Below are 24,765 nucleotides of genomic sequence, written 5' to 3' on the forward strand. Positions count from 1 at the left end.
TTTACTTAGAATGGCCTGCTATTGACTGATAAGCCTCCATCTAATCCATATTAGATTTAAGATACTAACGATATACTCATCTTAGAGGCTGTTACACAAATGGAATCCTGTAAATGTCTTCAAGTTTCCAACTTTAGGATTTACTTTTCATTTTGATCCATGACTTGTGACTTTTTTTTTATTATTATTATCTCTAGTATAAATCCTTCATTGCCATTACAAAGCCTAGATACTTTAAATGAGATGTCATATTTCAACTGGCTTATAAGGTGATTGCATTTCCTGCATAGGAAAGTCGGGTATGATAGGATGGTATAGTAAGTTTTGTTTCACCCCCTTTCTTATTATGATATATATTTTAACTTTCCTAAGTTTGAATTAAAAAAAATTGGCTTTTCAAACCATGTCAGTTTAAGTGATAAAACTAATACAAATTACAGAGCATCTGACACGAGATCATTGTTTATATCTGCCTAAGCACAAGCTGGAATTAAGATTGCCGGGAGAAATATCAATAACCTTAGATATGCAGATGACACCACCCTTATGGCAGAAAGTGAAGAGGAACTAAAAAGCCTCTTGATGAAAGTGAAAGAGGAGAGTGAAAAAGTTGGCTTAAAGCTCAACATTTAGAAAACTAAGATCATGGCATCTGGTCCCATCTGGTCCCATCACCTCATGGGAAATAGATGGAGAGACAGTGGAAACAGTGTCAGACTTTATTTTTGGGGGCTCCAAAATCACTGCGGATGGTGACTGCAGCCATGAAATTAAAAGACGCTTACTTCTTGGAGGGAAAGTCATGACCAACCTAGATAGCATATTAAAAAGGAGAGACGTTACTTTGCCAACAAAGGTCCATTTAGTCAAGGCTATGGTTTTTCCAGTGGTCATTTATGGATGTGAGAGTTGGGCTGTGAAGAAAGCTGAGCGCCAAAAAATTGATGCTTTTGAACTGTGGTGTTGGAGAAGACTCTTGAGAGTCCCTTGGACTTCAAGGAGATCCAGCCAGTCGATCCTGAAGGAGATAAGTCCTGAGTATTCATTGGAAGGACTGATGCTGAAGCTGAAACTCCAATGAATTGCCCACCTCATGCGAAGAGTTGTTGACTCATTGGAAAAGACTCTGATGATTGGAGGGATTGGGGGCAGGAGAAGGGGACAACAGAGGATGAGATGGCTGGATGGCATCACCGACTTGATGGGCATGAGTTTGAGCAAACTCCGGGAGTTGGTGATGGACAGGGAGGCCTGGCGTGCTGCTGTTCATGGGGTCACAAAGAGTTGGACAGGACTGAGCGACTGAACTGAACTGAAACTCATTTAGTATACAAACTACTATCAAATATACCTTATTCTTTCCCAAGCAATAGCAGATAGCTGAACTCTTGGGTGGAACCATTTTTACTAATCTATTTCTATACACTATTATTTATATAACACACCAGGGACTAAAATAAGCTGGAAGTCACAAACAGTATTCATGACTGCAATGATTTTTCTGTAAGAATGCATAAAAATGACTTTGATATTATTGTTAGTTTAAAAAATGTTACTCTATGTGAATATTTTTTTTTTCAGTAGAAGGATAAAGCTAAAGCTGTTGTCAATTGGCAACACGATGGACATTATCAGGCATTTGTCTTTCTTTTACCTTCAGAATCCAGGAGCATTGAATTTAGTCCCTTTCTTCAAGTGGGACAAAACTAACAGAATTGATATTTGATAATGTACTCCTTAGAAATACTGATTGATTTACCTTTCAAAATCTGTGACTTCAGATTTGTTGAGCTAATTTGAATTATTTATTTATTATACATTTCCCTCCCTGGACTGACACTACTATACAGGCTAAGAATGAACACAGTTTTAGGAAACTCTTCATATACATAGCCAGCTGAGCGAGAATTCGCCTAGGTGGATACTTAACCTTCAAAAAGAGTGTAACTTTTTAAATATGTTGTTGCAAAAACCACTACAATATTGTAAAGTAATTAGCCTCCAACTAATAAAAATAAATGGAAAAAAAAATAAATGCATAATCTAAAAAAAGTAAAAAACAAAAAAGAGTGTAACTTTGCTTTCTTAGTTTGAATGCATTTCCTATTTGTTTCATGTTACAATATTAACAAATGGTGTCATTCACTTTTATTCTTGTTATGATATGGAAATTAATGTGTGGCTTTGTTAAAAAATGCATTTAAAAATATTGGAGGACTTATGAAGTCAAATTTCCTGGGTATTTGGCAACAAGAAAAAGTACCTAAGTAAAATTTGTATGAGTAATATTTGTTAAATTGTAGATTTAGATGATTTTTTCTGACATCTTTTGGAAAAGTAATGGCTACTGTCCCCTTAAATATATAAACCAGTATTGTTCTTCTTTCTATTTATAACAAACTGAATTTTTCAGATGAGTAAGTAACACAGTGTTAGTATATCAAATTTGCCTGAAAAAAAAAAATATGGATAGGTTTATTTTGCCTTTAGCTGTCTGACTCCTAATGTTCTTAATTATGAAGGGCTGAGTTTTAATGATCCATTATTAGGTGAGCTTTTTAAAGTTACCATTTTTTTTCCACCAATTTCTACATTTAGAATTAGATATTCAACTAGTCAAACATTCAATTAATAATTACTATGGTGCTATTCATGTCAACAGTATCTGCAGAACAAGACAAAATTTGGCATTTTTCTGAATAGTATTCTAGTTAATAAAATTCTTCTGTATCAATTAATTAGATTACTTGTAGAGGATCAATCAAAATGTGTTCCAGGGAATGAATAATTACTTCATTATTTTGTGAACTAACTAGTACCATGTTAAAAGTGCTAAGCATACCTGATCTAGTGAAAGAAAAATGAAAGTCAGAGAGATGTGTCAACCTGAGATATACTCTAGTAGGCAGATTTATCATTTTTTTAAATTAATGAAAAAATATATTCCTTTTTATTTTAATGTAGAATTTCTTTAGCCCTAAATGTTATTGGAATTATGTTTTTTTTCTTTTGCATAACAAGAAGGAGAAAGTAGAGCATTACAAAACACTTTTTTTTTAATTGATGAAATTTTACACATATCTTGTTATTTTAAATCCAAATTTTTGACAATAGACCAAAATTTTCAGGTAGAGAGGCTTCATTTGTGAAATGACCACATAAAATAAGAGGCTTCAAAAAATGCAGATGACATAACTTTTACAATTGAAAAATCATTAAAATGTGGAAGTCTTTTTTCCCCTTTATTTAGGAGGATTTTTTTTTTCTGAAAATGAACTGTTACAACTAGTAAACTGAAGACTGATGAATATCTTTAGTAACATTTTTTTTTCACTATTTCTTCCAAAGAAACATGGATGTTTTCTATGATCAGTTAAATTATAGCATACTAGCAGATCATTAGAAATTTGGAAGTATTGTTAATGTTTTTGTTCCAGTTCACCCATAGTGAGAGAGTAGCAAAACATCCTCTATTTAAGGGGGAGAAAACACACACACACACACACACTCACACACACACACATATGTTGGCTACATGTGTATGAACTACTCAGAAATCTCTAAAGTTTAACATGGTAGACTAATATTTCCATGTGTCTCACTAATATTTCCATGTGTCTCAGAACTTAGTCTGAATTATAATATTAGAACAATGCTTTACAAAAGAATGTCATAAAGTATTTTTAAGTCTTATCTTCATAAATTATATTTTACCTGATGCTACTTGCAAATAAATATATATTCAATGTATGAACATAAAGTGAAAATGAAAGTGTTACTTGCTCAGTCGTGTCTGATTCTTTGTGACCACATGGACTGTAGCTCACCAGGCTCCTCTGTCCACAGAATTTTCCAGGCAAGGATATTGGAATGGTTAGCCATTTCCTTCTCCAGGAGATCTTCCTGACCAAGGGATAAAATCCAGGTCTCCTGCATTGCAGGCTGATTCTTTACCATCTGAGCCACCAAGTTAACCATATGAAATAGTGAAGTGAAAGTTGCTCAGTCATGTCCAACACTTTGCAACCCCATGGACTGTCCAGTCCATGGAATTCTCCAGGCCAGAATACTGGATTGGATAGCCTTTCCCTTCTCCAGAGGATCTTCCCAACCCAGGGATTGAACCCAGGTCTCCCACATTGCAGGTAGCTGAGCCAGAAGGAAAGCCCTATGAACATAGGGCCCTATGTAATCTAGTGTGTTTAGAGTAGCCTCGAGAAGATCACACTGTCCTAAAGTCTCTTAATGCTATATCTTGACATATGCAATTCTCAGCAATACATAGTCATATTCTGTTTTCTACTACGGCCATGGTCTTTTAAGTCTCCACAAGATTCTTTGAAAATGAAAAGATATAATCTGTTACAGTATTCACAGTAACCCAGATGCAACCAATAATACTTTATATAGGCTGGATTTTTGTTTGCTTATATTTTTACTAATTAGCTAGCTTCAAAGAGCAGGGTCTATTTGAAATTATACACATAATATGATGGGGTTATGATGGGAGAAAAGCTCTGTGACATTGGCTGTCAGCCAAGGAAGAAAAAACTTCATAGAATGGTATTAAGTAACCCTCATACCAAAAGCTAAAGTCAGGAAATAGTAATTGTGAAATTTAAAAACTAAAAAAAAAACCTTCAAGTGGAATGAGACAGAATATTTTATTAAACTTGTCTCCTGAAAGAGAAATGATTGGACTGAGTCTTCTTGTTTCTACTTTATCTTAAAAAGGGAAGTTAAGGGGGCAGTCCTAAGATGACAGATGAATAGGATGGGGAGACCCCGTTCGCCCCCACAAATTCATCAAAAGATCATTTGAATGCTGAGCAACTTCCACAAAACAACTTCTGAATGCTGGCAGAGGACACCAGGCACCCAGAAAGGCAACCCATTGTCTTTGAAAGGAGGTAGGACAAAATATAAAAGACAAAAAGAGAAACAAAAGAGTTAGGGATGGAGACCCGTCCCGGGCAGGGAGTCATGGAGGAGGAGAAGTTTCCAAACACCAGGAAACCCTCTCACCAGTGGGTCTGTGGGGAATTTTGGAATCTTAGAGGGCAACATAACCAGGAAGGGGAAAAAAACAAAAACAAAAACAAAACAAAACAAACAAACAAACAACAACAACAACAAAAACACAGAATGCGTGCCTAATGGCAACTCCCAGCAGAGAAATAGCCCAGACACTTGCATCTGCCACCAGTGAGCAGGGGCTGGACAGGGAGGCATGGGTTGTATGCTTAGGGTAAAGACCAGAGGACAATCTGAGGGAGCTAAGGTGAGATAGCAACCCAAACTGTGGGGTAGCGAGAAAGAAAGAGAGAGAGAGAGAGAGAGAGAGAAAGAGAGAGAGAGAGAACTTTCCCGTGAAAAGTTCTAACCTAAAGTGCAGCCTGGCCCACACACAGAACAAAGGATTGAGTGAATATCAAAAGAGAGCTAGCGAGCTGCAGATCGGCCAATCCTCCCACTGGAGGCACAGAGGCAGGCGGGCAACAGCCAGAGCCAAAAGACAAGGGGCAATCTTGGCCCCAGAGATGGCATCCTTCACCAAACTGTGAGCAGGCTCCCAGTTGCTAGCCAAATCTTCCTGGGATCCTGGATGGTTGACATCTGCCAGGAGGGCTGTAGCCAGAGATCAGCTCCCCAGAGGAGAAGCCTGGCACACCTGAGATGGCATTCTCGTGGCATACCCATTAAACTGAGCGACTGGGACTGGGGAGGTGATTAAGATGCACAGCCCACGTGGGACAGTGCGCATGCCAAGCACTTGGTCGCCTGAGCTGCTTGGACCTAGAAAGGGCACAAAAAACACACCCAAGCTAGTCTGTGCCTTTGTGGAGTACCTGAGAACCTGAACTTGAGCAGCTTAGACCTGGGAAGTGCATGAAATGCAGGGTCTGCTTTGGACAATACCCCTGCAGATCAACCTGGAGCCTGAGGAGTGTAGACCCAGAAAGCACACGCTACTGTGAGCTGGAGCAAGCCCAGTGTGGGCCATACACTGCCAGTACTCCCCATGCACACCAGTGATATTTGTTTCCAGTGTTCTTCCCTCCACACAGCACAGCTGAACAAGTGAGCCTAAATAAATGACCCCCTTCCGCCCCTTGTGTCAGAGCAGAAATTAGACACTGAAGAGATTTACCAACAGAGGGAGCCAAAATAAACAAAGAAGAGGGAGCCACTCTGGAAGTGACAGGTACAAGAGATTAAAACCCTGTAGTTAGCATTGACTAAGCATTGGAAGGGGCCTATCGACTTTGAGAAGAAGTATAAGCTGAAACAAGCAACTGTGTTAAACTGAATTGACCCCATGTTGCCCTCAACAGCTCCAGAGAAATTCCTATATTTTTACTACTATCATTTTTAATTTTTTAAGTTATTTATTACTCATTACTCCTTTAATTATCATTTTTATAACTTATTAACTTACAAAAAATACCCTATTTTTAAAGCAAATTCCATATATATATATATATAATTTTTATAATTTTTGTGATTGATTCTGTTTTGTATTTTTAATATTGTATTTTTGAGAGTCTAAACACTAGATTTTTAATCTTTGCTTTTGGGTATTTCTTATCAATTTTGTACCTTTAAGAATCTAATCTTCAGTACCCATTTTTACTTAGGGATGTGATTTCTGGCTTGATAGCTCTCTCCCCTTTTGACTCTCTATTTTCTTCCCCAGGTCACCTCTATCTCCACCCTCACCCTTCTCTTCTCTACTTAACTCTGTGAATCTCTCTGTATTCTGGGCTGTTGAGAACGCTAAGGAAATTGATTACTGGCTAGATTTGTCTCTCCCCTTTTAACTGACCCTCTTCTCCTCCTGGTCACCTCCATTTCTCTCCTCCCTCTTCTCTTCTCTATGTAACTCCATGAACCTCTCTGGGTGCTCCAGACTGTGGAGAGCACACAGGGAATTGATTACTGGCTAGATTGCTCTCTCCCCTTTTGATAACCCCTCTTCTCATGGTCACCTCTAACTCCCCCCTCCCTCTTCCCTTCTCCTTATAACTCTGTGATACTCTCTTAGGGTCTCTCAATGTGGAGAATCTTTTCACAATTAACCTAAATGTTTTATCATCTGTGCTGTATGGATGGAGAACTCTTGAGGCTACTGTAAGAAAAAGACTGAAAGCCAGAGGCAGGAGGCTTAAATCCAAAACTTGAGAATACCAGAAAACTCCTGACTCCAGGGAACATTAACTGATAAGAGCTCATCCAAAAGCCTCCATACATACCTACACTGAAACCAAGCTCCACCCAAGAGCCAATAAGTTCCAGAGCAAGACATACCATGCTAATTCTCCAACAATGCAGGCACATAGACCTAAGCATTAAAATACAGGCGGCTCAAAGTCACACCAAACCCATAGACACCTAAAAACTCACTACTGGACACTTCATTTTACTCCAGAGAGAAGAGATCCAGCTCCACCTACTAGAACACAGACTCAAACTTTCCTAACCAGGAAACCTTGACAAGTCACTACTCCAAACTGCACCCACCCCCCACCCCCCAGCAGGGAGCAACCTCCACAATAAAGAGGAACCACAAACTTCCAGCCCACAGAAAGGCCACCCCAAACAGAGCAAGCTAAACAAAATGAAAAGGCAAAGAAATATTCAGCAGGTAAAGGAACATGATAAATGCCCACCAAACCAAACAAAAGAAGAGGAGAAAGGGAGTCTATCTGAACAATAATTCAGAATAATGATAGAAAAGATGTTACAAATTCTTGAAAACAAAACGGAGTTACAGATAAATAGACTAGAGAAAAGGATTGAGAAGATGCAAGAAATGTTTAACAAGGACCCAGAAGAAATAAGAAGGAATCAGTCAATAATGAATAATGCAATAACTGAGATCAAAAGCACTTTGGAGGGAACCAACAGTAGAATAACTGAGGCAGAAGATAGGATAAGTGAGGTGGAAGATAGAATGGTGGAAATAAAAGAAGCAGAGAGGAAAAAAGAAAAAAAAATAATAATTAAAGGAAATGAGGGCAACCTCAGAGACCTCTGGGACAATGTTAAAAGTCCCAACATTCAAACCATAGAAGTCCCAAAAGAAGACAAAAAGAAAGCCACGAGAAAATACTTGAGTAGATAATAGTTGAAAACTTCCCCAAAATGGGGAAGGAAACAGCCACCTAAGCCCAAGAACAGGATAAACCCAAGGAGAAACATCCCAAGAAACATATTAATCAAATTAATGAAGGTCAAACACAAAGAACAAATATTAAAAGCAGCAAAGGAAAAGCAACAAATAACACACAAGGGGATTCACATAAGGATAACAGTCGATCTTTCAATATTCTTCAGGCCAGAAGGGAATAGCAGCACATACTTAAAGTGATGAAAGAGAAAAACCTACAACCCAGATTACTGTACCCAGCAAGGATCTCATTCAAATATGAAGGGGAAATCAAAAGCTTTACAGACAAGCAATAGTTGAGAGAATTCAGCACCACCAAACCATCTCTTCAACAAATGCTAAAGGATATGCTCTAGACAGGAAACACAGAAAGGGTGTATAAACTTGAACCCAAAACAACAAAGTAAATGGCAATGGGATCATAATTATCAACAATTACTTTAAATGTAAATTGGTTGAATGCCCCAACTAAAATACAAACACTGGCTGAAAGTATACAAAAATAAGACCCCTATATATGCTGTCTACAAGAGACCCACCTCAAAACAAGGGATGCATACGAACTGAAGTGAAGGGCTGGAAAAAGATATTTCACACAAATGGAGACCAAAAGAAAGCAGGAGCAGCAATAATAATATCAGATAAAATAGACTTTGAAATAAAGGCCATGGAAAGAGACAAAGAAGGACACTACATAATGATCAATTGGTCAATCCAGGAAAAAAAAATCACAATTATAAATAGATATGCACCCAACATAGGAGCACCACAATATGTAAGGCAAATGCTAACAAGTATGAAAGGAGAAATTAACAATAACACAATAATAGTGAGAACTTTAATAACCCCACTCACACCTATGGATAAATAAACTAAATAGAAAATTAGCAAGGAAACACAAACTTTAAATGATACAATGGACCAGTTAGACTTAATTGATACCTATAGGACTTTTCATCCCAAAACAATGAATTTAACCTTTTTCTCAAGTGCACACGGAACATGCTCCAGGATAGATCACATCCTGAGCCATAAATCTAAGCTTGGTAAAATAAAAAAAAAAAAAAAAACTGAAATCATTCCAAACATCTTTTCTGAACACAATGTGGTAAGCTTAGATGTCAACTACAGGACTAAGCTAATAAAAATACAAACATATGGAGGCAGAACAACACACTTCTGAATAACCAACAAATCATAGAAGAAATCAAAATATGCTTAGAAACAAATGAAAATGAAAACATGACAACCCAAAACCTATGGGATTCAGTAAAAGCAGTGCTAAGGGGAAGGTTCATAGCAATACAAACTTACCTCAAGAAAGAAAAGAAAAATCCAATAATAACCTAACACCTAGAAAACTTGAAAAAGAAGAAATAAAGAAACCCAGGGTTTGTGCAAGAAAAGACATAATAAAAATTAGGGCAGAAATAAATGAAAAAGAAACAAAGGAAATTATAGCAAAAAGCAACAAAACTAAAAGCTGGTTCTTTGGGAAGATAAATAAAATTGACAAACCATTAGCCAGACTCATCAAGAAAAAAGGGAGAGAATCAAATCAACAAAATTAGAAATGAAAATGGAGAAATCACAACAGACAACATAGAAATACAAAGAATGATGAGACTACTATCAGCAACTATATGACAATAAAATGGACAACTTGGAAGAAATGGATGAAATCTTAGAAAATATAGCCTTCCAAAACTGAACCAGGAAGAAATAGAAAATCTTAACAGACCCATCACAAGCATGGACATCGAAACTGTAATAAAAGAAAAAAATAATAATTGTCTAACAAAAATAAGCTCAGGACTGGGAGACTTCACAGCTGAATTCTACCAAAAATTTAAAGAAGAGCTAACACCTATCCTACTCAAACTCTTCCCAAAAGTTTCAGAGGAAGGTAAACTCCCAAACTCATTCTATGAGGCCACCATCACCCTAATACGAAAACCAAAGATACCACAAAAAAAGAAAACAAAGACCAATATCACTGATTAACATAAATGCAAAAATCCTCAACAAAATTCCAGCAAACAGTATCCAACAACATTTTTAAAAGATCATACATCATGACCAAGTGGGATTTATCTCAGGGAGGCAAAGGTTCTTCAATATTCACAAATCAAACAATGTGATACAGCATATTAACAAATTGAAAGATAAAAACCATATGAGTATCTCAATAGATGCAGAGAAAGCCTTTAACAAAATTCAACATCCATTTATGATAAAAACCCTCCAGAAAGCAGGTGTAGAAGGGACATACTCAACATAATAGAAGCCATATGTAATAAACCCACAGCAAACATTATCCTCAATGGTGAAAGATTGAAAGCATTTCCCCTAAATTCAGGAACAAAACAAAGTGCCCACTCTCAGCACTACTATTCAACACAGTTTTGGAAGTATTAACCACAGCAATCAGAGAAGAAAAAGAAATAAGAGGAATCCAGGTTGGAAAAGGAGAATAAAAACACTCACTGTTTGGAGATGGCATAATCCTCTACATAGAAAATCCTAAAGACACCATAGAAAATTACTAGAGCTAATCATTGAATATAGTAAAGTTGCAGGATATAAAATTAACGCACAGAAATCCCTTGCATTCCTATACACTAACAATGGGAACACAGAAAGAGAAGTTAAGGAAACAATTGCATTCACCATTGCAACGAAAAGAATAAAATACTTAGGAATAAATCTACCTAAAGAAACGAAAGACCTATATATAGAAAACTATAAAATACTGATGACAGAAATCAAAGAGGACACAAATAAATGAAAAAATATACCATGTTCATGGATTGAGAGAATCAATATAGTGAAAATAAGTATACTACACAAAGCAATCTATAGATTCAATGCAATCCCTATCAAGCTACCAACAGTACTTCTCACAGAACTAGAGCAAATAATTTCACAATTTGTATAAAAATACAGGTAACTTCGAATAGCCAAAGCACTCTTGAAAAAGAAGAATGAAACTGGAAGAATCAACCTGCCTGACTTCAGACTATACTACAAAGCTATAGTCATTAAGACAGTATGGTACTTGCACAAAGACAGAAATATAGATCAATGGAACAAAATAGAAAATCCAGAGATAAATCCATTCACCTATGAACTCCTTATCTTTGACAAAGAAGGCAAAAATATACAATGGAAAAAAGACAATCTCTTTAACAAGTGGTGCTGGGAACTGGTCAACCACCTGTAAAAGAATGAAACTAGAACACTTTCTAACACCATACACAAAAATAAACTCAAAATGAATTAAAGATCTAAATGTAAGACCAGAAACTAAAAAACTGCTAGAGGAAAACATAGGCAAAACACTCTCTGACATAAATCACAGCAGGGTCCTCTATGACCCACCTCCCAGATTAATGGAAATAAAAGCAAAAATAAACAAATGGGACCTAATTAAACTTAAAAGCTTTTAAGCAAAGAAAGAAATTATCAGCAAGGTAAAAAGACAGCCTTCAGAATGGGAGAAAATAATAGCAAATGAAGCAAGTGACAATGAATTAATCTCAAAAATATACAAGTAGCTCATGCTGCTCAATTCCAGAAAAATAAATGACCTAATCAAAAAATAGGCCAAAGAACTAAACAGACATTTCTGCAAAGAAGACATACAGATGGCTAACAAATACATAAAAAGATGCTCAACATCACACATTATCAGAGAAATGCAAATCCAAACCAGCATGAGGTACCATTTCACACCAGTCAGAATGGCTGCTATCCAAAAGTCTACAAGCAATAAATGCTGGAGAGGGCGTGGAGAAAAGGGAACCCTCTTACACTGTTGGTGGGAATGTAAACTAGTACAGCCACTATGGAAAACAGTGTGGAGATTCCTTAAAAAATGGAAATAGAACTGCCATACAACCCAGAATCCCACTGCTGCGCATACACACTGAGAAAACAAGAGTAGAAAGAGACACGTGTACCGCAGTGTTCATCGCAGCACTGTGTACAATAGCTAGGACATGGAAGCAACCTAGATGTCCATCGGCAGACAAATGGATAGGAAAGCTGTAATACATGTACACCATGGAATATTACTCAGCTATTAAAAATAATGCATTTGAATCAGTTATAATGAGGTGGACAAAACTGGAGCCTATAATACAGAGTGAAGTAAGTCAGAAAGAAAAACACCAATACAGTATATTAACACATATATATGGAATTTAGAAAGATGGTAATAATGACCTCATATGTGAGACAGCAAAAGAGGCACAGATGTAAAAAGCAGACTTTTGGACTCTGTGGGAGAAGGCAAGAGTGGATGATTTGAGAGAATATCATTGAAATATGTATATTTACCATTTGTGAAATAGACGATCATTCCAAGTTTGATGCATGAAACAGGACACTCAAAGTCAGTGCCCTGGGACATCCTAGGGGGATGGGGGTGGGGAGGGAGGTGGGAGAGGAGTTCGGGCCTGGGGACACATGTGTACCAGTGGCTGATTCATGTCAGTGTATGGCAAAAATCACTGAGATATTATAAGTTAATTAGCCTCCAATTAAAATATATTGATTAATTTTGAAAATTAAATAATTAAAAAGAAAAGAATCCACCTACAATATAAGAGCCACAGGAGACATGGGTTCAGTCCCAGGGTTGGGAAGATTCCCTGGGGAAGGGCATGGCAACCTACTCTAGTATTCTTGCCTGGAGAATCCCCATGGACAGAGGAGCCTGGCATGTTACAGTCCATAGCATTGCAAAGAGTGAGACACGGCTGAAGCAACTTAGCACACATGCACAGGATGGAAGGAAAGGATGGGGGCAGAACACTGTTTTCAAGTGAAAGGCTATGCAGAATTATTCTATATAAAAATTAAAATCTACCCCTCAGGCCAGTGTGAGGAGGGAAGACCAGAGTCCCCTGCTTGTTCACGTCATCATGCTCTGCCCCTATCTACAGATACTGAGTAGTATGGATAAGGCATACTCTCTTTACATTTCAGCTCACATTTCTACCTCTTCCCTCAATCTGCCTTTCTACTAAAAAGGAAAATAAGAGTTGATACACTGAAGGGAAAACTGAAATATTAAGATAGCAACCTGAGACTTCATCATACTTCTTAATTGTTTAAGATGAAAAAAAGATAATCTGATTTTATTTTATTAATGATTGTCTGATATCTTTTGGTTAGGGAATATGTTCAAAAGTTACTTTGCCTAGATAGTGTTCTATGTGTGCACTTTTAGCTGTTGGAAATCATATTGAAATATCGCATTATGGAAATTATGTGAAATTAAGCATATCTTAAAAGGAGAATTTGAAATGAAGTCGAATGTTTTATATTTTTAATTAAAAAAAGAAATTTACTTTTAAAAAAAGATAAGTTAGTATTTTTGGCAAAAGACTCAAGAGAATGGATCACATAATTTCTTCATCTAATTAGCAGATTTTTTATCAACCTCGAAAGTATATTTTAAAATGATATTAATAAATCCCTCTTGCAAATTTTGGAGATAATCTTATTCATAAAAGTTATAATTCTATTTGTTTTTGTGAACTTACAGAGGATTTTCAGATCTATTTACTCTTTTGGGCAATTCATTAGTAGAAAAGAAAGCAGATTGAGGATGTGATGCATTTCAAAATATGAAATGAGAACTGCATAAATTAATTCTATTGCTTAAGGACAGCATTTATTTCCTCTAACAGTTTACATTCTTATTTGTAGTGCTATTGACTAACACTGCACACTTTATTGGCATCTGCTGCATATCACAAAACCCATTATTATGCACTATTTCAGAGCTATAGAGCTTCTTTTTGAAGAATTAAAGTACCTTACTATCTATATTAGCCTAAAGAGATGATTTTGCTATGGCAAATTTTGTCATCAGCTGTTTTTTTTTTTCCTTAAATCAAAGCAAAACATACATGTATATGCTAAAAATCTCACTAATATGCCATATTAAGATAATAGACTTCATTTAAAGTGAAATATGCTTCTGCACTTATATTATGGTCCTTTATTGTCGAAAATGAACAACATTCTCTTAGAACATGATTTAGAGGGAAATTTCTGTTTCATCGGTAGACTAGGTAGCTAATATGACTCAGAGCAAAAATAAATTTTAAACATTAAGACATAAATATTGTCACAATTATACAGAAATGAATATTCATTTTAATTATCTATACCCATTGTATAGTTTATTAAAATAATAAGTAGCAAAAATATATCATTTGTAGTATCATTAGTATTGCCTACAGCCATTGCAACTTTAAAATAAAGCATAATAAAGTACTTCACTAACTTGAAATTTTCCATTGCTTCATCCTATAGAGTAATTATGAACAAAATATTTAGTATTCAAAATTATTATAGTGTCAATGTGATGAAAGAAGAAAAATGTTTAGTCCCTGGTAGAAACAAGCTTTAAAAATAAAGCTCTCAAATATGTCAGTTCATAGATTTTTACTAACAGCTACACTTTTTTTTTTTTTAAGTATGGTTGATTTACAGTATCATATCAGTTTCAGGTATATACTTGCACTCTACTAATAAAATCAATTCCTGCAAAGAACTCTTCATTGAAATGTTTTTAAACAACTGCCTATTAATATGTATAATTGAGATAAATTAAGCTGTGCTTAATTTTAAATGTCTTATAATAAAGTCTAACCCATGCCAATGTGGTATGCTCCTTTAACTATCAATAATATAACATCTTAGTCTTATTCAGCTTGACAATATTTTTCAGGGTTATGTCCATACTGTGGATGCTTCCTCTGAGTTTACTCTTTAATGATTGCTATACAGTCTTCTAAGAAAAGTGTTTAGTAATGCATATAATATGCAAAAGAATCAGTTCTATTTTATAAAAATGATGCTTATTTCATCTATATACTTCTGTTACAAGGTAGTGGTAGGTCTACAATTAAAACAATAGTCTATGAAGTAATAAAGAACAGCCTTTGCTTAATGCATATTTGTTACTTATTACTATATTCTTATTAGAAATTGACTCTGAGTTCATTATAGCAGAAGATACAGTCACAGCCATGTATTTCCTCCAGAAGTCATTATGTCATGTTACACATAAGTAAATGAAAGGTAGATCAGCATTGTATATTACAGAATAATTTTTCATCCTTAGAATGAATGTTGATAAATTGTTTTAAGCATAAAATTGAATATAGAGATAGATGTTTAGTACTTTCTGAATTTTGTGTCTAAAATGTCTCTAAAATGTTCATATTAAAAACATCTTTAATAGCCAGCATGTACTTTTGTTGGGGCTCCCCTGGTGGCCCATACAGTAAACAGTCTGCCTGCAATGCAAGAGACCCGGGTTTAATCCCTGGGTCTGGAAGATCCCCTTGAGAAGGAAATGGCAACCCACTCAAGTATTCTTTCCTGGAAAATTCTATGGACGGAGGAGCCTGGTGGGCTACAGTCTACTTTTGTAGTGCAAAAAAGTTTGTTATACTGTCACTGGTTCTTAGTATGTATGTTTAGTCTTAGATTATATCCTGATGTTTAACCAATAATTTCCTTTATTTTTTTTTTTAGTTTAGAAAATACGGATTAAAACACAATGATAGGGAGACCATTTTGTTCTCAAAACTAGAGGTTTACTTAAATTATATATCCATACAATCCATAATGCTCAAAATTTTAGGAAACAGGAAGAATAAAAGTAAAAACAGACCCCAGCAAGGGCCACAAAAGAGATTTATAATTATTGATAAACAGGATGCTATAAAGCATGAGACTCTTGGGACAAGTTCAGAGGGAACAGTTCATAGTCTTGAAAACAAAATATGATCCTGGGGTCAGAAAACCAACACCAGACTGTTTCTCAACTGCCGTCTCAGAGTTACATGTTTTACATATCTGGTGGAAAATCTATAGATAAGAATATTAGTCTGAGTTATTTATTTGTTATTGATTACTGTTTCTTAGTTGCTCAGTGGTTAATGATCACTTTGTTTTTTGGCCCTGAAGGCCACATGAGTTATAGCTTAACCCCCTTCATATTCTTTCCTTCATGGCTGAAAGTATAAAAAAGCTGGCTTGGATTCGGTTTCGGCACCTTCACATTGGAGTGGTGTTGGTCCCCTGATCCTCTCTTTTCACTGAATCCTTGTGTCTTGTTTCTCATTCTCTCGCCGTATCGTGCTTTAGGAAACCCTGCTTGCTGAGCTGGTCTCGAAAAAAATGCCTTTCAAAATTTCTGTTTAATGTTAATTTATCTTATATGTTACTTGGTCTCTTTTTTCTTCTTTCTACATCACATATATGGTAAACTTTTTTGGACCTATACAACTTTATGTATATAAAACATATCTGAGGCAAAGTATAATTCTTCAAATACAAGAATCTCCTGAGATATGTATAATCTTATAAAATTTTGTATTTCCCAAAATTATGAAAATATAGGGATTTTCAAGATACATGTTCAAGATAATTTAATGAACTTCATGATCCTTTTGAAGAGTTCAACATTTCTGAACTGTGCAAAATATAGCCTTTAATGCCTTCAATCTGAAGATTAAATCTGAACATCTTTCTAAACAGCAACATGATGTAAGGTATGTGGTTTCAATACATTATTGAAAACCTCAGACCAGTTTTTCTACCTTGGAGTCAGGATCACTCATTTCCTCAAAAGAATTAATTGTCTATGGTTCTTATCATTGTTAAAAATTAAAAATTAAATCTAGAAAATACTTTATATTAATTATAAAATTATTTCTGTACACAAATAAATAAATAAAATAAACTGTCTGGTTTTGTATAGATAGATAGATAGATATAGATATATAGATATATGCATAGGTAAATAAAAAGTTCTATCTACGCCTAGACAATATGACTATTTGATTTCATAGCAAATTTCAAAGTAGATATGATCACAAATTTCAAAAATTATAAACTGCTGCATATATGCCTTCCACTTAATTTTGTATTGCTACCTTTTAAAAATGTGTTACTAACACATTTAAATTGGCCAGTGTTATTATGGTTACAGTTGTTTTACTTGCAAACACAATAAGCCCTTTAACTTCAGGACTCGGGAGGTATCAACTTACTGGATTCAGGATCCGAGTTGCCATCCCCTTCAGTGCGGTTGTTGTTTACAGCATGATCAAAGTACTCCTCCTGAGGATAGCCAAGGGGCAGGGCATGGGATGTGCTGGGAAGGCTGCCTGCATCATGGTCTCCCAGTCCACCATCACTGTTGCTTTCTTGAGAGCCTTCTGGTAGGTGAAATGTGACACGCCGCTGGGACTGAAAGGAAAACAGAAAATTATAGGGTTTCAGCTATGATCTGATTAATTGCTTAATGCATCCAATTTAGAAAATGTATTATTTCAGCTGTCTAGTGAAGTCACATTAACATTATCTTGAGTTGTGAACAATTTCAGGCTTTTGTAAACGGTTCATTCTGTGTTCAAACCAGCTTCACCTGGCAGCAGAGTTGCTTTTATTATATTTTTAAGCAGGGCACATCCAGTTACAGGATAAAAGTCAACTTGTTCTAAAGCTAGAGGCTGTCACCCATGTAGACATTCAAGCACATTGGAAATTCTGATAATCATTTGAACATGGGTTTATTCAACTATAATTTGACAAGATTTCATTTTTTGAACAATAAGCCTGAATAAATATAAAAAAAAATGTTATTGCTATATCTATAAGATTCTGTCTAGCTGAGACAATAAATAATAATACAAATTTATTCAATCATGTAGACTTACAAATTAAAGTTACAAGCCATCTTTTCCAAGAGTCTTAGGGGAAATATTTTGATTTGGAATTTATTTAAATTGATTCTATACTCTAAAAATAAAAATAATTAGATGGTATGGACAACAGGTGATAATTATAGAAGCAAACTATAGGTTTCATCTCTGATGATAAATATAGCAGAACATTAAAAACATACACATGCCAACATATAAAGGTGAAGCATTTGAAGCATTTGGTTCATGATATCCAGTAGTGTGATAACTTCACCAGATGTAGCAGTGATTTTGTTTGCAGAATTGCTATATGTAGTAGTTACTCTCCAAAATAGCCCTGACAATAAACCTCACCTCTTGGCATTCAAATCTTTATGGAGTCCTCTACCACAATGAATATGGATAAATCCTGTGTAACCAAACCTTGTAGCTTGTGCCTTGCTCCCTCAGAATACTCATTCAAGAAAATCAGCTGAATTGAAAGAAGTATGACTAATGGGAGACAGCCATACCATGAGGAAGTTCAAGCTGCCCATGTAAAAAGAAAGGTAACAAATACAATACCCAGAAAGACAAAGCTGCTCCAGCCATTCAAATTCAGGTGCCAAATATATATGTGAAGAATCCATTCTGGGCATTTAGTTTATGGCCTCATTTGAACCATCCATCCCAGCCATCTCCAGATATTTGAGTCACATGTTTAAGATATCAGTCATTGTGAAGCAGAGATAGAAGTCTCTGTTGTGTACCACCTAAATTCCTGACCTAAAAAAATGTCAAGTACAACTGGTTTTTGTTTTATGCTCCAAAGATCAGGGACAATTTGTTATGTAACAATAGATTAACCAAAAGATTTAATTACTAGTAGCATGAAAGATGCAATTTAGAGATAATTAAGAAATTTATGCATCTCAAAGGGTACATGTAATCAGGCACTAGGAATTTCCATGAAAGAATGCATATACTGTCACAAGTTCAGGCTTGATAGTCAGCCATTTCTTCAGAGGCTGATATTGCTATAGACTGTACGCTTGTGTCCTCTCAAAATTCATATGTTAAAAACTAATCCCCAGCATAATGGCACTTGGAGGTGGGATCTTTACAAAGTGCTTAGGTTACAAGGGTGAAGCCCTCATTAATGGGATTAGTGTCCTTATAAAACCAGCCCTAGATACCTCCCTCTCCCCTTCTTCCATATGAGGACACAGTGGGCTAATTTTGTCAGTCCAGCAAAGCTGCATTTGACTATTCTCTAAGAAGCCATAAGCTCATTTAGTTATAGATTAAACTTCATTTGATTCTAAAAATTATTTATAGTTGTTAACATATTTTCAGTTACTTCAAGTAAAATATTACAATTTATGCTTATGCAACTTTATACTATAGACATTTATCTACAAATAGTTATTGTATATAATTGAATGTCAAAATAATACTTAAGACACAAATTAAAAAGTCACTGTATATAAAATAAGCCAGTTTAGCATGAGACTATTTCACAGTTGGTGGTGCTAGTGGTAAAAAACCCACCTCCCAATGCAGGAGATGAAAGAAACATGGGTTTGATCCCTGGGTCAGGAAGATTCCCTGGAAGAAGGCATGGCAACCCACTCCAGTGTTCTTGCCTGGAAAATTCAATGGACTGAGGAGCTTGGTGGCGATTACAGTCCATAGGGTCTCAAAGAGTCGGACACAACTGAATCACTTAATACACATGCATCACCATAATTCATAACTGCTAAAAGAGATATTTCAATTTTCTATTAAGACCAAGCCATGTATTTCAAGTATGTCTTATATTTCAAGTTTATCATTTAACTTTTTAAAAGCATTTGACCTAGAAAATAGAATCTATAAAGGAAAATAATTACTGCTGACAAAAATAAATGAATCTAGAGTTTTTAACATGTGTTAGTTAAGCATGGAGTCATATTGTTTAGTCACTAAGTGTGTCCAATTCTTGTAAAACCAGTACTGTAGCCCACCAGGTTTCTCTGTCCATGGAATTTACAAGGCAATTATACAGAGTGGGTTGCCATTTCCTTCTCCAGGAGATCTTCCTGACCCAGGGAATGAACTCAAGTCTCCTGCATTGGTAGTTGGATTATTTACCACTGAGCCACCAGGGAAGCCCATGGAGTCATACACCCTAACAGAATTAAAAATGTGTCAGCTACAAATTGGCACTTCCCTGTCAACTAAAAGAGCATGTGTCAGAAAATGAACAACCACCACAAGGGCATTTGCCATCTGCCTAAACGGAGATTGAACCTGTGCTGCTTCAGCTGTTTACCTTCAATACCCCCTGGGGGAATTCAGGGTATAGAGTGAGGCACTCTGTGCTCCAAGGAGTCTGGTGGAACAGGTCTTTAGGTAATTACATATTTTCAGAAATTGATTTTATGATCCCAATCCATGTTGTTGTTGTTGTTGCTGTTGAGTCGTTCAGTCATGGCTGACTCTTTACAACCCCATGGACTGCAGCACGCCAGGCTTCCCTGTCCTTCAACATGTCCTGAAGCTTGCTCAAACTCATGTCCTTTGAGTTGGTGATGCCATCCAATCATCTCATCCTCTGTCATCCTTGTCTCCTCTGCCTTCAATCTTTCCCAGCATCAGGGTCTTTTCTAGTGAGTTGACTCTTTGCATCAGATGGCCAAAGTATTGGAGCTTCATCTCAGCATCAGTCCTTCCAATGAATATTCAGGACTGATTTCCTTTAGAATTGACTGATTTGATCTCTTTGCAGTCCAAGGGACTCTCAAGAGGCTTCTCCAACACCACAATGAAAAAGTATCAATTCTTCACTGCTCAGCCTTCTTTATGGTCCAACTCTCAAATCCATACATGACTCCTGGAAAAAACATAGGCTTGACTAAACGGACATTTGTCGATAAAGTAATGTGTCTGTTTTTTTTTTAATGTCTAAGTTTGTCATAGCTTTCCTTTCAAGGAGCAAGTGTCTTCTAATTTCATGGCTGCTGTCACCAGCTGCAGTGATTTTGGAGCCCAAGAAAAGGAAGCCTGTCACTGTTTCCATTGTTTCTCCATCTATTTGCCATAAAGTAATGGGACCAGATGCCAAGATCTTCATTTGTTGAATATTGAGATTTAAGCCAACTTTTTCATTCTCCTCTTTCACCTTCATTAAGAGGATTTTTAGTTCCTCTTCGCTTTCTGCCATAAGGATGGTGTCATCTGCATATCTGAGGTTATTGATATTTCTCCCAGCAATCTTGATTCCAGATTGTGCTTCATCCAGCCCACCAGTTCTCATGATGTACTCTGCATATAAGTTAAATAAGCAGAGTCACAATATACAATCTTGATGTACTCCTTTCCCAATTTTAAACCAGTAGGTTGTTCCATGTCCGGTTCTAAGTGTTGCTTCTTGACCTGCAAATAGGTTTCACAGTAGGCAGGTAAGGTGGTCTGGTTTTTCCATTACTGTAAGAATTTTCCACAGTTTTTTGTGATCCAAATAGCGAGGTCAAGAAGCAACACTTAGAAACGGACATGGAATAACAGACTGGTTCCAAATTGGGAAAGGAGAACATCAAGTCTGCATATTGTCACCCTGCTTATTTAACTTATATGCAGAGTACATCATGTGAAATGCTAGGCTGGATGAAGCACTAGCTGGAATCAAGATTGCTGGGAGAAATATCAATAACCTTGGATATGCAGATGACACCACCTTTATGGCAGAAAGTGAAGAGGAACCAAAAAGCCTCTTGATGAAGGTGAAAGAGGAGAATGAAAAAGCTGGCTTAAATCTTAACATTCAACAAATGAAGTTCATGGCAGGTAGTCCCATCACTTCATGGCAAATAGATGGGGAAACAATGGAAACAGTGACAGACTATTTTGGGGGCTCCAAAATCACTGCAGATGATGACTGCAGCCATGAAATTAAAAGATGCTTGCTCCCTGGAAGAAAAGCTATAACAAACCTAGACAGCATATTAAAAAGCAAAGACATTACTTTGCCAACAAAGGTCTGTCTAGTCAAGGCTATGGTTTTCCCAGTAGTCATGTATGGATGTGAGAGTTGGACTATAAAGAAAGCTGAGCACTGAAGAATTGATGCTTTTGAACTGTGGAGTTGGAAGAGGCTCTTGACAGTCCCTTGGCCTGAAAGAAGATCCAATTAGTCAATCCTAAAGGAAATCAGTCCTGGTATTCATTGGAAGGACTGATGCTGAAGCTGAAACTCCAACATTTTGGCCACCTGATGTGAATAACTGACTCACTAGAAAAGACCCTGATGCTGGGAAAGTTTGAAGGAGGGAGGAGAAGGGGACGACAGAGGATCAGGTTGTTGGATGGCATCACTGACTCAATGGACATGAGTTTGAGTATGGTCTGGGAGTTGGTGATGGACAGGGAAGCCTGGGGTGCTGCAGTCCATGGCGTCTCAAAGAGTCAGACACGACTGACTGACAACTCCAACTCCAACATGGTCAAAGGCTTTAGTGTAGTCAATGAAGCAGAAGTAGATGTTTTTCCCAATCCTTGCATCTCCTCAGATCTAAAAAAATCAGTAAATCCCTTCATGATGACATCAGCTCCTGGCGACTGCAGAAAAGCTTCTGTAAAGTGCTTGATTTCCTTGAACTTCCCCTTCACCAAAATATTATATATTGACCTTCCCCCTCTACTTCTTTGGAGCAGTCTCTCAGAGCTATGAGGTGTTGTCTCCTGGGCTTCAGTACTCATTTGACCCAAATAAAACTTAACTCGCCGTTCTCAGATTATGCGTCATCTTTTAGTCAATAATTGTCAGTGAATAGAAGGTAAATTTCTATCAAATGATAAAAGTAGAGGCTATATATTACTTCCTGATGTAAGAGAAATATAATTTTATTTTCTCTTACTTAACTACACAGAAAAAAAGAGAATTTAAGTCAAAAAGATATCTCATCCTATGACACCTGTAACTAGTAACAACTAAAATTCCTCACAAAGGAATGTTCTAGAGTGAATCTGTAATTACCAGTGTCACATACTGATCTCTAATGCTCTTGATGCTCATAAATTGAATCCCTCTAAGGCTATATAGTCCATGGGGTAGCAACGAGTCAGACACAGCTGAGCATCTGAGGACTGGAAGGGTAAAATCGGGGGACTAAATGGGTTGGTACGGACTCCCTTTAGTGAATGCAACTGTTTTTTGTCCCTTCCTGAATGCTCATAAAATGCAAACAGTAGCATCCTGAAATGCAGTTTTTATATGTGAAATTATTACATATACACCTTTGAGATTTCAAATAATCATGTAAATAAACTCCCTCGTCTATATTAATTTTAACAAGTATTGGAATGCCTCAAGTGGAGTCCAAGGTATGTTGTTTGGTCATTAATGGTGCCATATTATTTTAAAAATAGTCTGAAGTTCAAAGGTATATTGAGGATTTTTTTTCACAGTTACAAACTTTACAGTCTAAAACATTTTTTTTAACTTATTTCTATAATCTGTAGAAAGCAGTCAAATAGCTTTGATTAAATGTTATATTCTATTTATTTAGTGAATTCGCAAGAGGCTCTTTATCGGCACATGTGTGATTAAGTTGTCCATCTTTGTATTAAATTTCCATGAAATATTTCCTTAAGTGAAATTGTTAGAATTTAACTTTTAAGGAATTGTTTTCAAAAAGCTCCTGAAAATTTAGCTTTCAATGGGAAAAGAACAGTTACCTACTTTTTTCTAGGGTTACTTTAATGGTTTCTACTTAAGCTTGCATTTTGCAATTTGTGACACTTCTAGATAGAACTGAACACAAAATAATTATATGAATTTAGGACTTCCCTATAGCTCAAATGGTAATGAATCTGTCTGCGATGCAGGAGACTGAGGTTCGATCCCTGGGTCAGGAAGATCCTCTCGAGAAAGGAATGGCAATCCAGTACAGTACCCTTGCTTGGAGAAGTCCATGGACAGAGAAGCCTGGCGGGCTACAGTCTGTGGGATCGCAAAGAGTCGGACACGACTCAGCGACTAACACACACAAACAGCAATTTATGAACCCTTTGTATTAAATTGTGGCAACTGGGTGTAACTCATTTGCCCTTTACTTTTTAATGGATGAATCCTTAATCTCTGATGACACTTTTCTGCTTAGATTTGTAATACAGACGTGTTTAAAATACAGAGGTATTTTTTTCTTATTCAATATATTTAGTAATATTAACTATTTCATGAAAATCATCCCTTAGGTCTCTCAAGGAAAAGAATAAATAATTCCTCTTTTTCAAGTGTTGACAATGATTGCTATGCAATATAAAAGAGCTATTACATTAATGACCATGTCATAATTTGTCTCTCTGCCACCCTTCTAGGAAGCTGTGGCATTCAAATTAAAACAATCTATTGACTGGAATAGTGACTTTATGGGATGGAAATAAATCCTGGATTATTCATGAATGAATGTCTGTAATGAAAGGCTAATTATTTTATGCAAGTAAGAGAAAAATCAGAGTGCTTCTCCATCTAATCTATAATCTACATGCCTTGCTTTTAGCTCAAATCAATAAAAATTCCAGAATGTATGAAATAATACTGATGTCACCTAGATGAATCATTTACAGGCAAACTATCAAATTCCCAACATTCTTGTGTCCATTATACTTCACGAAGGCATAATTCCACATCAAACATCAGGTGAATATTGTTACATCTCCATAACATGATGTAAATGGCATTTTAGAAAAGTTAATCTGGCAGCAGAGAGGCTGCACACAGATAGGCCACCCTGTGACTCTCATTATTGAACACTTGAGTATTGTGTTCTAGAGAGCTCATTAGAATTACCTGTCAAGTTTTCAAACTAATCATGCAACCTTGCATTCCCCCTGACT

At 36.3% G+C, this 24,765-nt stretch overlaps 1 protein-coding gene across 2 annotated transcripts in view; it reads right to left on the reverse strand.

Annotated features, from left to right (window-relative positions):
* PCDH11X (protocadherin 11 X-linked) overlaps nucleotides 1-24,765 on the reverse strand; it is a 940,417-nt gene that overhangs the window by 295,640 nt on the left and 620,012 nt on the right. For both annotated transcript variants that reach the window (XM_043896468.1, XM_043896469.1), the window contains exon 6: nucleotides 17,254-17,452. In XM_043896468.1, coding sequence (XP_043752403.1) covers nucleotides 17,254-17,452 — 199 coding nt within the window. The remainder of the gene's footprint in view (nucleotides 1-17,253; nucleotides 17,453-24,765) is intronic.

The sequence above is a fragment of the Cervus elaphus genome, chromosome X, assembly GCF_910594005.1.
Source record: "Cervus elaphus chromosome X, mCerEla1.1, whole genome shotgun sequence".
Classification (NCBI taxonomy): domain Eukaryota; kingdom Metazoa; phylum Chordata; class Mammalia; order Artiodactyla; family Cervidae; genus Cervus; species Cervus elaphus.